The sequence below is a fragment of the Rhineura floridana genome, chromosome 9 (genome assembly GCF_030035675.1).
Source record: "Rhineura floridana isolate rRhiFlo1 chromosome 9, rRhiFlo1.hap2, whole genome shotgun sequence".
In the NCBI taxonomy this organism is placed as follows: domain Eukaryota; kingdom Metazoa; phylum Chordata; class Lepidosauria; order Squamata; family Rhineuridae; genus Rhineura; species Rhineura floridana.
Window position 1 is genome coordinate 112,283,997 of NC_084488.1, and position 15,565 is coordinate 112,299,561.

General features: G+C 42.3%; 1 protein-coding gene across 4 annotated transcripts in view; it reads left to right on the plus strand.

Annotated features, from left to right (window-relative positions):
* WDFY3 (WD repeat and FYVE domain containing 3) overlaps positions 1-15,565 on the plus strand; it is a 241,145-nt gene that overhangs the window by 63,023 nt on the left and 162,557 nt on the right. For all 4 annotated transcript variants that reach the window (XM_061583316.1, XM_061583318.1, XM_061583317.1 and 1 more), the window contains exons 3-7: positions 1,059-1,182; positions 1,565-1,674; positions 5,353-5,514; positions 5,675-5,867; positions 7,427-7,613. In XM_061583316.1, coding sequence (XP_061439300.1) covers positions 1,059-1,182; positions 1,565-1,674; positions 5,353-5,514; positions 5,675-5,867; positions 7,427-7,613 — 776 coding nt within the window. The remainder of the gene's footprint in view (positions 1-1,058; positions 1,183-1,564; positions 1,675-5,352; positions 5,515-5,674; positions 5,868-7,426; positions 7,614-15,565) is intronic.

Below are 15,565 nucleotides of genomic sequence, written 5' to 3' on the forward strand. Positions count from 1 at the left end.
AGGCTTTCAAACAGCTGTGGTGTGGCTCCTGATCAACTGAATGCTCACTCACTGGCGATCACTTGTGACCGAGTAAGGTTGTCTTCCAAGATAATTTGATTGGAAGACGCCTGTGCGTGAATTTGTTTTATGTGGGGATATTGGGATATGACGATCAACACGCAATCTTGACAGAAAAAGGCTTTGATCCAATGGCATGGATACCACGACGATTGGAAGTCTTTTATTTGCTGCAGGCTTCATCCGAATGAACCAAGGATAAACAACAACAACAAAAACAATCATGGTAATGCTAGTGGAATGCAACAATCATGGTAAAGTAATCCTTTGCATACTCCCCCCCCCAAAAAAAAAACCAGGCTTGAGGCTATCTTGGGGACTATAAACTTAAGGTGGGTTTTTTTTGAACAGCAGCGAAGTTTATGCACATAAACATCTCTGTGTGCTAACTGGGCAGTTAAACTATTTTTTTAAGTGACATTTTCACTATTTTATTTCTTGGTATTTATAAGCCGTCCTTCACCATACAGAGAGCCAGTGTGGTGTAGCGGTTAAGGTGTTGGAGTACAACCTGGGAGAGCAGGGTTCGAATCCCCACACAGCCATGAAGCTCACTGGGTGACCTTGAGCCAGTCACTGCCTCTCACCCTCAGAGGGAGGCAATGGTAAACCCCATCTGAATACAGCTTACCATGAAAACCCTATTTGTAGGGTCGCCATAAATAAGATTTGACTTGAATGCAGTCCATTTCATTTTTTTTTCACCATACAAACCCAGGATGAGTTACGTACAGCTCAATACAATAAAACCATGTAATGTCTATCACCCCCAAAGGCCTGTGAAAGAAACCCTGCATCTTGACACGACATCGAAATGTAAGCAGTGGCAAAGCCAGACCCATTTGCGAGGAGAGGGCATTCCATAATCCAAGGTTCTGTCAAATGATTTTGCATTCTAAACATCTGATGCTCCAGTATGAATAGGTGGTTAGAAATGTGTGTCCGCTTAAGTATATTTTCTTGGTACTGTGATGTTAATCGTATTTTCTTGCCTGCAGGTGTTTGGAAATGCTCCCCCAAATACAATGATAGAAAAATTCTCAGATCTCCTTCAGTTTACAACACAAGTGTCGCGATTAATGGTGACTGAAATTCGTCGGAGAGCCTCTAATAAGTCTACAGGTAAATCCATACCGTAGCACCTAGTTTATCTTTGACTAATCATATGCTGAATATCCAGATAACATCCTTTTGGAGATCACTGAATCATGACTGTCACTGATGCTGGTCCACTGAAATGAGTAAACAATTCTCACCTGTCTTCATCAAATACATCAATTTACAAGCATGTAATTAGAAATGCTTGTGCCATACAGGTGTACCAGTATGTGAGTCATGGTTGGCTTTAGCTTCATGCTGAATATATACTTCATGGCAAAACTGGATTTAAGATAAGGGCCTTTAAGTACCTTGTACCTTTGGATAAACTATTTCACTATATTTAATATAAATAGAAACTGTTTTTATATTGTGTGTCCTTCTGGTTTTTAATTTTTCACTTTAGAGGCTGCTAGTCGTGCCATAGTCCAGTTTCTGGAGATCAATCAGAGTGAAGAAGCCAGCAGAGGTTGGATGTTGCTTACCACAATTAACTTGTTAGCTTCATCTGGCCAGGTTAGTCCTTCATGAACAGAATCTGATACTAAACAATGTGTGCCTACAAATACTCTAAGCTGTTTTTGTTATTTAGCAAATGAGGGTTTTGAAATGCAAGAGATGTATCAATATATTGTTTGCTGTGTTCTTGAACAGGCATGAATGAAGACTTAAATAGAAAAAATGAGTTTATGAAGTACTGTTAGGCATCTCTCTAGGTCAGAGACTGTTAAGGGCTTATGTCTTGATCTAGAATCCTCTGGGCTGTATTTAACTAGTTCCTACTTGGAATAGGCTCATTGAAATTAATGAACCTCAGTTGTGTCCATTGACTTCAATGGGTCTACTCTGAGTGGGACTAGCATTGTATGCCATTTTCTGTTTCTTCTTGTATATGTGTGTGTGTGGTGTTGGGCCACACAATTTGTTTTAGGAAGTAGGTGTGAAAAGACACGCATGAAATGGCATCCTTCATATAGCACGTCAGAACTCCTATCCCTGGGACTAGAGCTTCATCATACTTGAAGGCTGAAGTGGGAGTAGATAGCAAAAGAAGAATGTGAGCTTTAGCGGGTAGCATATAAAGGGGAATGAAGTATACGGGGAAAGCTGGTGTCAGGACTGGGAATTCTAGACTAGATTAGGAAACTGAACACATTGTGGAAAATGACCAGTAACTAATGAAAATACTTTGGACATGGGGAGAGATTATTTTGGCAAAAGCATTACAAATTTTCCTTCAGAAGAGAGATGGTGGGTAAAAGGATGGCAAAGAGGAGATGTTAGTAGCCTAGATGAGAGTTTATCAGAGCATGAATTTACTTGTAGGTGTAGTGGAATGGATTTACTTGTCCGGTGAAAGAGGGCAAGGAAGACTCAAAAGATTATCTCAAGGTTACATACTCAGGAGAGATGCAGTTCTTAATGTTAAAATGGGAGAAGCTCATTTATCACTGTGCAATTTTTAATGGATGCAGGAGGATGTTGGTTCTGTGCAATTTTTAAGATAATAGGCTGGCAATGCTAAATTCTGATGGAGTTCATATAATGAACCCTTGAGATGGGGTGAGAATTCAGAGCAAGAATGTTTGACTATTTGGGCTATCCTCTTAAATGACAACAAGCAGAATCAAAAGCAGCATAGCCCTCGTCCCCATTGCCTTCTACGCTGTCCTCCTCCCACATGGGAACGTGGTGAACTACCATAGAAGACGAGGGCAAGGCTAACTAAGCCTCAATCCTCACTACCACTCCTCTCATGGATGGGTTCCTCTTTGCTCATCTGCTGTGCCCACTGGCCTGTGTGTGCCAGATTAGTACACAATAAGACCACATTCATCCATGATCTGATCATGGATGAAGATGCCAATTTGGTGTGCATTACTGAGACCTGGGTGGGTGAGCTGGGAGGAGTTGATCTGATCCAGCTTTGCCTACCTGAATACTCGGTGCAACACCAGCACAGGCTGCAGGGACCGGGGGGGGAGTTGCTGTGGTCTGCATTACTTCCACCTCTATCACCAGGAAACCACTTTGTCTTGGACCTGACTGTGAGGGCCTGCACCTGGTGTTGGGCCAAGGAGACAGGAACTTAGAGTTGCTGCTGGTGTACCATCCACCCTGCTGCCTGGCAGCTTCTCTGACTGAGCTGGCAGAGGCAATCTCTGTGGTATTGTGGTATTGGAGGACTCCGGAATGATAGCCCTGGGTGATTTCAATGTCCATGCTGAGGGTGCCTCTAGTGTTCCGGCTCAGGACTTCATGGCCTCCATGACGACCATGGGGCTGCCTCAAGTTGTCACCAGCCCGACACATAGGGCAGGGCACACCCTTGACTTGGTTCTTGCTCCAGATAGAGGAAGGGGTGGTCTGGAGATGTGGGGGTGGATGTCACCCCATTGTCATGGTCAGACCACTTCCTGGTGAAGTTTAGACTTATGGCTCCGATCCTTCCCTGCAGGAGTGATGAACAGATTAAGATGGTCCGCCCCTGGAGACTAATGGAATCCGCTGGATTCCTAAATGCCCTGGGGGAGTTCCCTGACCCTGTTGAAGCCCTTGTCATGCTGTGGAATAGCGCAGCGTGTTGGGCTCTTGGACATGGTTGCCCCTGAGCGCCCTCTCCGTCATTGTGGAGCCAGGTTTGCACCTTGGTACACCAGTGAGCTAAGGGCAATCAAACAGGCTAGACAACAGCTAGAGCACAAGTGGCGAAAGATGTGATGTGAGACAGATCAGGCACGAGTAAAACACCATAGTCATGCCTACTGTGTAGCAGCGAGGGTGGTGAATAAGGCCCACTTCTCTGCCACCATTGCATCCTCAAGTAACCGTCCAGTGGAGCTTTTCCATATTGTCAGGGTTCTGTTGACATCAACTCCAGGAAATGGAGTTTTAAACCCTTCGGAGGCCCACTGTGAATTGTTTGCAAGGCACTTTGAGGGTAAAGTTGCTCTTCTCCATAGCAATCTTGATGCCCCATCAACATCTACTGTAGTCCCTAGTGAAGTGTCCAGTACAATGTCTGCTGCAATTTTACAGTTACAATTACAGCTGTAGCTGGTGCAAAATGTGGCAGTGAGACTTCTCACTGGGGCAGGGTATCACCAACTTGTTACCCAGCTGCTGAATGAATTGCATTGGCTACCTATTAGCTACTGGGCTATGTTCAAAGTGCTGGTTTTGCAGTACAAAGCCCTATACAGCTTGGGACCAGGATACCTGAAAGACCATCTTACTCCTTATATACCCAGTTGATCACTGTGCTCTGCAGGGAAGGGCCTCCTGCAGATACCATCTAATCAGGAGGTCCGTTCTGCACAACATAGGAAGCAGACCTTTAATGTAGTGGCACCTACTCTTTGGAATTCTCTCCTCTTAAACATTAGACAGGTGCCAGCTCTGTTATCTTTTTGGCACCTACTGAAGACCTTTCTCTTTCAAAAAGCCTTTTAAGTAGAGACCTTATCTGCATCTGTGTTGGAATTGCTTTTTAATATGTTTCTAAAGTTTTTTTTAAAAAAAAATGTTTTTAAAGATGTTTTGTTTTAATATGTTTTTAATAAAGTTTTGTTGTTAATTTAAAGTCTATTTTTATGGTGTTATTAGAGTGTTTTTAGTGCTTTTGTTTGCCACCCTGGGCTCCTACTTGGAGGGAGGGTGGGAAGGAGGGAGGTTTGGGGAAGGTAACAGTGTGCTGCACTAAATATGAAAATGATGCTCTGAGCATCTTCTCCACCCAGTGAGAGACCCACTGGGATTCTCCTGCTGCTACTCCCTTTCCTAGGTTGAAGCTGTTTTTTTCCCTTGGGGAATGGGGGATTGGCAAAGAGGGCTACTGGGCCATTGTGCTTTTTAAACATTACAGTTAAATATGTGGAGAACTCTTTGAGGGCCTTCCATTTGACAGTAATGCTCGAGATGCATAATTTTTGGGCTGAGTACGTTGATGCTCACCCAATGAACACACAGTTTATGAATGTTGTTTAAAGTTTTGCCTTTCTAGATAACTAGAATGTTTTTTTCTTTCAAAAATTATCAGAGTAACTTCTTTTAAGAATGCTACCTTTCTAGCATAAAGATGCTAGAAACAATACAGTTGGATAATTCCTAACAGAGTAGGTTGAATTCAGAATAAATTGCATTGTGTTAGAAGTGTAACATTGACATTTGTTTTCAATATTTTTCTTCCCTCAGAAAACAGTGGACTGCATGACGACTATGTCAGTGCCTTCCACACTTGTGAAATGTCTCTATCTGTTTTTTGACCTTCCACATGTGCCTGAGGTGGCTGGAGGAGCCCAGAATGAGCTGCCTCTAGCAGAGCGTAGAGCGCTGTTGCAAAAAGTGTTTGTACAGGTAAATTAATATAGTAGAACTGAACTGATTCTTAGGAATTGCTTATAGTTGCCTGTTTTGTTTGTCGTTTAAATGCTAATTGCAATAAAGAGAATGCTTATGGTAGCAATTATATGAGCTTCATTTTTTAAAAAATGAATTCAGTGGCCTTTTCTTTCAGATCTTAGTGAAACTGTGCAGTTTTGTGTCCCCGGCGGAAGAACTTGCTCAGAAAGATGATCTTCAGCTTCTATTCAGTGCAATAACCTCATGGTGCCCTCCTTATAACCTGCCTTGGAGGAAGAGTGCAGGGGAAGTCCTGATGACCATATCACGTCATGGCCTTAGCGTCAATGTAGTCAAATACATTCATGGTTGGTATAAATTTCATAAAGCTAGTATTGTGTTGTAATTTGTTGTTCTGTCAAAATAATATGGAGGCTGTTGTATATATTTCTATCATCAATAGGTTCTCTCTCTGTGAGTGGCCGTGAGCTGGTCATAATCCCATTCTTATTTGTAAAATAGGAATGTTGATGTATTATCTCATGTGGATATAACATATTGCTGCCATGTGTGTGCCTGTCTTGAACCCAGTGGGGAGGTGATTGTAGGGTGGTCTGTAACTCTAAATTGGGCCTGTCAAGCTTGCTGTCCCACTCATCCATTTGTGAGATGCCTGACATACATTGTCATCCAAACATTTCATACACCCTCTTATTTCTGAAACTCGACCAAGGTGACATAAATGGATAGTGTGCTGTCAGGAAACCAGCAGATCACAGTGAATGGTCTGCATGTGTACAAGCTGTGGAAAATGAATTTCTTTTCTAAACTCATAATAATGTCATAAAAGAGATGGTAAGAGAAAGACCTAATTCTTGTACCTCAGTAGGGTCCTGACATTCCTTGGCTTCCACTTAGCAATATACACAGTTGTTTCTCACATGAGTGGTTGTGGTTTTGTGACTTCTGCTGATGTTGAAAGATCCCAAGAGTAGTTCCTGTTCGTCATCTATGCGTAATGTAGCATTAGATCCTTGCAGAAGCAGCTTGGGTGGTTGTTTCTGTTCTGCTGTTGCTTGTCTTGTCTCTGGAACGTTTGTAGCATATTGAAGGAAATTAAGCCACTGCCTTGTGCCACTGTAGTTCTCTAGTATACCATACACAGTCTCTGAGAACTGTTGCTTATGTGTCAGTATCACAGGTGGAGTGTTAACTAAGGTAAATATTCTAGTCCTGATCAAATACATCTACTTTTTATATTTAAAATAAGCTCCATGAATTGCAATTTAATTCTGCTTTAATATGGAAACATGACACCCAAATTATATTCATGCTTTGAGTAAGGACCCCCTTCCTGCAGTAAAGCTTATTCAAATCATCCAGTGGTTTTCATTTCCCCTAACATAGACTCCTAGCAAAGTCTGTCTGCACATGAACATATGCTGTAACCGACACACCCGTCTTATGCTGTATGTATTAATCGTGTCAAGATATAATCAGATGCTCACAGAGGCATAGTGGACAAAATGTGATTTCTTTTTAAAAAATGTGATTGACATATTTGAAAGTTATTTAGCACATCCTGGCAAATGGTAAGAAGTGGATGCAGTTGTAATTCTTTGTAACACGTGAAGGGGGAAATTGCTCCACTAAAGTGCTCACTCTGCAAATGTGTGTAAAACTTGTGTGGATGTCCAACTTCCCATTTTGTATGTTTCCCAGATGTGTAAAATGTGGGTGTCCCAATCATCTGTTTTTATATTTTTAGACTGTGTGAAATAGCTCTAAGCCCAGTACATGACATTATTCTTGACCATTGATTGATGCTAACTAGTCCATAACCGTACTATGCGAGAATAGTTGTGGTTGATAATTTTTGTATAATATGAAAAAGGCTGTTTTTTCAAAAAAAATATTGTCTTTACAGAAAAAGAATGCCTGTCAACGTGTATTCAAAACATGCAACAATCGGATGACCTTTCTCCCTTAGAAATAGTTGAGATGTTTGCTGGCCTTTCTTGCTTCCTGAAAGATTCCAGTGATGTCTCCCAAACACTTTTAGATGATTTTAGGATATGGCAAGGATACAGCTTCCTTTTTGATCTCTTACTCAGGTATGCAAACCATGTTTGCAAATTTATTTTCTTGTTTTAATTGCATTTTTCTTCTAGCAAAGTTTGACTGCACATGAACATATTCACTAATAGGCAAAAAACCTTACGATTTAAGAATGTACCTATTACTAACAGATATTTCTATCAAACTTTAAAAAGCAAGGAAATTGGGAAGCTATAGTGAATGCACCAGGGGAGCAGGAGACCTGACCTCCTGTCTGAGATACAGTACTGCCCTACAAATTTGTCAAAATGCAAACAGAATTTGGGTTGGTCTTTCACAGTCCAATCCACTTTCCGTGTAGCTTGGAAGAATTTGGTAACGTGCCTCTGAGCATATGGAAGGGAGGGGAGAGGGGAGCAGAAGGAGGGGGAGAGGGAAGGAGGGGATTGGAAGGGGGGGAGGAGGGGTAAAGGGAAGTAAGAGGGAAGGGGCAAAAGGGAGGTGATGGGAGATAGGAGGGGAGAGCAGGTTTGATCATTTGCATGCTTATTGAGTTCAGTGGGATTTACTCCTGTGCAGTCATGCTTGGTATAGGTAAACTGACCTGGGGGAGGGGCGGAGAGGGGGAGGGAGGAGATTGGGTGGGTGGGCACTGGGCAGAGGGGAAGACCCTTTCCTTTCCAAAAGGAAAACACTGTGAATAGTATATTGTTTTTCAGTGTTTCTCCCACCTTTTTATTCTACAGCAGATAGAATAAATTTCTACCTGCTGTAGAAATTTAAACAAAAGCTGTCCCTGCCCACATCCACACCAGCCCTTTATTTCACTTTAGACAGTCATGGCTTCTCCCAAAGAATCCTGGGAAGTGTAGTTAGTGAAGGGTGCTGAGAGTTGCTAGGAGATGCCCTGTTTCCCTCACAGAGCTTCAGTCAGAGCAGCTGAGTGTTAAACCGGTCTGGCCACTGGAGCTCTGTCAGGGGAATAGGAGTCTCCTCTCAGCACCCTTCACAAACTACACTTCCCAGGATTCTTTGGGGGAAGCCATGACTGTCTAAAGTGAAATAAAGGTCCAGTGTGGGTGTGGCCCCTGATTAGCCAAGCCAAGTAGCTGTGAGTCTGGCTTTTAAAACACTGACAGTTGGTTCTTACCGAGCATGCCTGGGCTTATCATTCACTCCAATGCTAAATTTCTTAAATTAATTAAAAATCAGCCAGGCATTTTTTTGAACTTTTAAACTGCAGGAGATGACGGTCTGAGTATGGGGCAAGGTCAGTAATAGGATTACAGATACTCTGTGAATATGGCTGATTTTTAATTAATTTCAACAAATTAGGAGAATTCTGACAGAAAAAAGTCCAAAAGGGGTCTGTTTTTTTCTCTCTCTCTTTACACTTTGAACTCAAGATTCTCTCTGACTGTTTTGTGTATCACTATGAAAATTTAGAGTGTTGCTAAGCAAGCGTTTCTGAGTTCAGGACTATAAGGTTTATAAGGTTTTGTTTTGAAATAAGCATGGGAGGTATTTTCAATTTAACATTGCAGAATGCAGAAAATCCATGCTGACTATAGTATACAGCTACTCTCATGGCTGTATAATATTGTTCATTTGTGTTAGAAAAACGGAGCTGAATTGAATGCCACCCATTTGGAAAATGCTTATAAGTTATGTTGCAAGGGTGATATCCCACAAAGCAAAGCGAGACTTGATTTTAAGGTTTTGGGTTGCTATTTTTGTAATTGACTTCTTAACGTGGCATAGTTTTAGCCACACTTATAAACACTAAGGATATTCATTAGTTTAATATGGAGAAAAATTAATACAAAATAGTCCCATACCTGTTTAATAAATATGAATTATGCTTGATCCCAATCAGCTTATTCCGAATTAAAGTTTTATTCTTTTGTATTTCTCTTTCATATTTATTTTCATTCATATTTTTTCACTTTGAATTTATTATTATTTATTAGATTTAATAATTTAACAATTTGCATTGTGTTACTTGGCAGTTGAAAAATCTTAACAATCAAAAAGTCAAGTGATTGGGGTGGGGTGGGGAGCCAGCTCTGAAAGTGACAGGGAAGTTCTATAATGTTGACCAAGAATGCAGTTGTATAATTTGTACCCCACAATCTCCCATTATCTGGTGTTCATCTACATCACCCCACCATAGAACACCCCGACCCCCCCCCATGTGCTAGGTGAAAAGGGCTTAGGCTGAAATCCAATACATGTCTATTCTTAAGTAAGCTCCACTGGGTTCACTGGGACTTACTCCTAGGTAAGTGTGTATTGGATTGCAGCCTTAGTCTCTCATTAAACAATAATAATAATAATTTAGCAAACTTCCCCTTTTGTTTACAAGATTGGCACCCTGGGTTTAAACTTTTCAAAACCTGGGAGGTCTGATATCCAGAGGGACTACTGCTATTCCTCAAAATGTCATGTCATTTGAATGCAGAACTCCATTGCTATGTTTCCATGTCAGTCAGAGAACAGTTCAAAGGATAATAGGCAGACTATTGACCCATTATTTTAAGTTCAGAGAAATTAAACAGCATCATTCCCTGCCTGCACCCCGCACCCCTGTCTCCAACACAGGCACTCTGACCATTTTGAAAAATAAGTTATAGGTGGCAAAAGCAAAGGAAGTTTACTGAATGTTGCCCCTTTTTTAATTGCCTCACAGATGAAGCCTTTGTCTAATGTCCCTGAAATGATACTGTGAGGGAGTAGTCTTCAGCCTGCAAACTTCAGTCCATTCAAATTAAAAATGTTACAGTTACAGGTGTCAGAAGGCAGGGTTTTTCCCATTGAAGATAATGATTTCCAAAATCAGTAAACTGAGTCTGAATGCTAGCAAGACAGAGGCGCTGAGGGTTGGTGGTTCCCAAGTTCAGATAATTGGTTAGTTGCCTACTTTGGATGAGGTTGTACTCCCTCTGAAAGAGCAGATCCATAGTCTGGGGGTGCTCCTGGATTCATCTTTGTCACTAGAGGCCCAGGTGACCTCGTGGCTAGGAGTGCCTTTTACCAGCTTTGGCTGGTAAGACAGCTGCAGCTGTTTCTGGACTGGGATGTCCTGACCACTGTTGTCCATGCACTGGTAGCTTCCAGGCGGGATTATTGTAATGCACTCTATGTGGGGCTGCCCTTGAGATTGGTCTGGAAGCTGCAACTGGTGCAAAATGTGGCAGCAAGACTGCTCACTTGGGCAGGGTATTGCCAACATGTCACCCTACACAGTTTGGGACTAGGATACCTGAAAGACTGTCCTACCAATTATGTACCCAGTCGATCACTACACTCTGCAGGTGAGGGCCTCCTGCAGATACTGTCTTATCAGGAGGTCTGTTCCGCACAAAATAGGAAATGGACCTTTAGTGTAGTGGCACCTACCCATTGGAATTCCCTCTCCTTCAATATTAGTAAAGCGCTGCCATGCATGCGGGCCAGCCGCCTGGCACAGCATGCGGTCCCAGGACCCAACTCCCAACCCAGAGCAATTGATCCTGGCAAAATAACTCCCTTTGTCAGGGCTAAGTGAGCCACAACAACCCTGCAAGGTAGGTAGACTGCCACCACCTCTTGAACTGGTTAACCACTCTGAGTCAGGGGAAACCCAGAACCCAGAAATAAACCTGCCAAGGATTCCCAAAGGCAAGAGTCAAAGAGAACTCCTTGTCCTGGAGCCTTAGGCAATAGCCAAATACACAGTAGTCTGTGATCAGTGGCTAAGGTACCAGATTCAGAGCCAATTTCCCCCTGCAATGAACATGCACATAAGAAGTAGCTTTATTGAATAAAATATAAGTGCAAAATTAATAGCAGCAAAATTATTCCTTAAAACCCATACCCAAAAGAGCCAGGAAAAATACAAAGAGTTCTGTCACAAAACAAAATAACAAAACTAGCTAACCTAGTCTATACTTGCTTGAGGTATCTTGTTGTAAGTTCCAGCATCTCCCCAGAGATGCCAAGTTGGGTACAGAGCTTGGAAGATTACTTTTAAAAAGTAATAAATTACAGTTACAATTACTTGGCCCAAAAAGTAGTAATTGCCGTTACAATTGCAGTTGCTCTGAAAGTAACTGATTACTTTTCCTCAAAAGTAATCACTACAATTACATTTCAGTTACTTTTAAAAAAAAACTCCTACAAGGTGCTGGCCTTGGCTGCTGCACATCTAAGAAGCCTAAAACAATATTAAAAATAAACACACACACACAGGGGGTAGTAGAATAAAAAATTTTATCCATAAGATTAACAGAATGGCATAACAGAATCTCACATCCCCCCAAGCAATGAAGATACCCCAACTCTTGAAATCAAATTTTACACTTGAAATGCTTTTATAATATGTTTCTGTTATGTCTCAAAAGAACAAGATGCTCAAAGAGCATGTCAGACAAGGAATGTCTTTTTACAGTCATTACGTTGCCACCAGTACTGAACAGGCGTTCTACTGCGGCGCTTGAAGGCATGCCTGTGTTGTGCTGCAAAAAACACCGCAGCACACGTGGAAAGCCATGGAGTGATGACACTTCCCTGCTGGGAGACCTCAGGTACCTCACCAGTTCCTCCTCAGCAGTGTCCACTGCTGACTTCTTGCCCTGGGGCAGAAAGTTAAAGAAGTCATCTTCTAAGTCATCTCCTTCCTGGTCTTTATCTGAAGACTGATCACTGTCCTCATTAAGTACACCCATCTTTATTTCGGCTTTCAGCAAGGCTTCCATTGTGTATCTAAGAAAGAGAGAGGATATGTTAACACATATATGTTAGGAAACCATCATCTGCTCTTCATTTCCTGATTACCTGCAGCAACCCAAGGTTGTGATGAGGAGCCCCAGGAAGAAAAGGCCCAGCCCCTGCCTACCACCTTAAGCCCTCTGATGCCTCCCTTGAGACAACATTTCCCTTGGAGTAATCCACCCAAAGGGCTTCCCTAATGTTCTTACTTGTTGGTATGGGTGGTGGCCTGACACGATTCCAGCCGATCTAGTTTGAAGCGAGGGTGTACGCAGGCTGCCAGAAGAAGCAGATCCCTGCCAGATCCCCACCTCTCAAGGGTTGTCTGCTGCTGCTTCAGCATTTTGGGAGGAGGGGTGTCATGCATTGGTTCAGGAAGGCCACGTCTCCTTGCCTTTATTGCTTCTTCAATTGCTCTCAGCTTCTCAGGGTGTGCCCTCTGAGGAAGAAGAACAAAGCATGAATCCAAGAAAAAATGGAAGAGGAACTTCACAATTTAAACATCAATAGACAATGGACACTCTTTGAGGACCAGCATGACAAAGGCTTACCTCAAAATGTTTCTTCACATTGGATGAGGAGGAAACAGCTGATGTCAGATTTTTGATCCTTGGAAGGCAGTAATTGCATCGTACAACAACATTTTTCCCACTCTGGCTCACAAATGTACAAGCTTTCTCAAAGCCAAACCATGGTACTTGCTGTTCTGCAGATGTGGCTGTGGGCAACTGGCACTGCTTCATGCCCTCCTCCTCCTCGTGCACAGGGCCTCCTTTCTGAACCTCACTTTCTAGTTTTGCCTCCTCAGGATCAACAAGCTGTGACGCAAGTGGCCGCACTAACTGACTGCTGCTCTCAGCAGCAAAACCTGCAACAGGCGTCTCTGTAATAAACAAGAGATAATGCTCCTATGTGGGTGAAATTCAGCTGTGATGTGCCCCCATCTCTTCCCCACGCTGCAAGATGCCCCAGTCAGAGTGGAAGTAAGCAGGTCGATAGCACAATTAAAAGAGATCCTATTTGCATCATTTTTGCTCACTAAATAACCCTGCCTGGGCCAGTCTAACCTACTATCTCACAGGGTTGTTGTGAGAACAAAATGAGACTAGGGTTCAAATCCCCACATAGCCATGAAGCTCACTGAGTGACCTTGGGCCAGTCACTGCCTCTCAGCCTCATGAAAACCCTATTCATAGGGTCACCATAAGTTGGAATCAACTTGAAGGTGGTACATATATTTTTTATTTTGAATATGATGATTATGATAATAAATATGCAGCATTTCAAATTAATTCTGTATGAGAAGCATTCCATGCCAAGCTTGGAAAACCAAGGAGGTATAAAATGTAGACAAAAATACTTTTGACAAAATGCTGTTTATATTTTATATATATGAGCCTGGGTAGGGAACATTTAATCTAGCCTACTTGCTTTCAGCAAGAAGGGTTAAGTGCCTTCAGGCTAGGGCAGTCACCAGAAGGCCACAGCAGAGACAAAGGAGCCTAGTGTTGTGGAGATGTTAGATGGGAGCTTTGGGGAGTAAAGATGGAGGCTCCTGAAGGCTGCAATTCTAAACACACTTACTAAGGGATTAAGCCCCATAGAACTCAACAGGACTGACTTCTAAGTAGATATAGTCTGGACTGTGCTGTTGGTAAACCTTGACTTAGGGTTCTTCTGCAAAGACATCCATATCCAAGCAGGGTTGGCAACCCCCTGCCTGGAATACCCTGCCCGTATCTTTTAATGTGGCTGCTCCAAATGTTTTTACAGATTTGACCCTTTTCTTCAGAAAGAGGTCTGAAAAATGAGTAAGAGTAAGAAGTATCTTTTAAAATTGTTCTTTTCAATTCACTCTTGAATGAACATCATACCTAGGGCAGATCCACACCATTCCTTTAAAGCACATTCAACACCCATTTGAAGCACATGAATCCCACCACAGAATCATGGGAACTGCAGTTTGTTAAGAGTGGTGAGAACTATAACTGTGAGGGGGAAATGACACTTCCCAGAATTCTTTAGGGGAAGTCATGCGCTTTAAATGCGAGTTGGATGTGCTTTACACATATTGTGTGAATCCGCTTAATAAATTTTGCCTGCATGTAAATTGTTTTAATTAATTTTTCAAAATGAAAATAAGCTATAAAGTGTAGTGGGTGACCATGGGCTACTCACCATTTCTCAGCCTATCTGCCCCTCAGGATGAAAATAATGGAGAACCATGAGTACCCCAAGGCATACTTAAAATGTAAAGGAAGTATTGTACAACCATAGTATGCAATTGGATACTTATAGGGACACAGCATGACAAAACTGGGTGGAAGTAAAAGTTCTACACTTAGGAAAAAGAAACCAAATGCACAGTCAGTTATAAGATGGGGGATACTTGGCTCAGCAGTACGACATGCAAGAAGGATCTTGGCATTGTTGTTGATCACAAGCTGAATATGAGCCAACAGTGTGATGTGGCTGCAAAAAAGGCAAATGCTATATCAGGCTGCATTAACAGAAGTATAGTTTCCAAATCATGTGAAGTATTAGTTCCCCTCTATTCAGCACTGGTTAGGCCTCATCTTGAGTGCTGTGTCCAGTTCTGGTCTCTGCACTTCAAGAAGGATGCAGACAAACTGGAACAGGTTCAAAAGAGGGCAACAAGGATGATCAGGGGACTGGAAACAACGCCCTATGAGGAGAGACTGAAGGAAATGGGCATATTTAACCTGGAGAAGAGAAGACTGAGGGGAGATATGATAGCACTCTTCAAGTACTTGAAAGGTTGCCACACAGAGGAGGGCCGGGATCTCTTCTCAATGATCCCAGAGTGCAGGACACAGAATAATGGGCTCAAGTTGCAAGAAGCCAGATTTCGACTGGACATCAGGAAAAGCTTCCTAACTGTTAGAGCCATACACCAATGGAACTAATTACTAGAGAGGTAGTGGGATCTCCGACACTGGAGGCATTCAAGAGGCAGCTGGGCAGCCATCTGTCGGGAATGCTTTGATTTGGATTCCTGCATTGAGCAGGGGGTTGGACTTGATGGCCTTATAGGCCCCTTCCAACTCTACTATTCTATGATTCTATGAAAATATTTATATAAGCATGACTATCAAATATGTTTATTTATATAACCTGTAAAGATATTTATAGTGCAATCCTATGTTTGTTTACTCAGAAGCAAGTCCCAATGTATTCAATGGGGCTTACTCAACCAGGGAAAACTGCAGCCTCAAGTGATAAGGAACTTGTTCTTTTA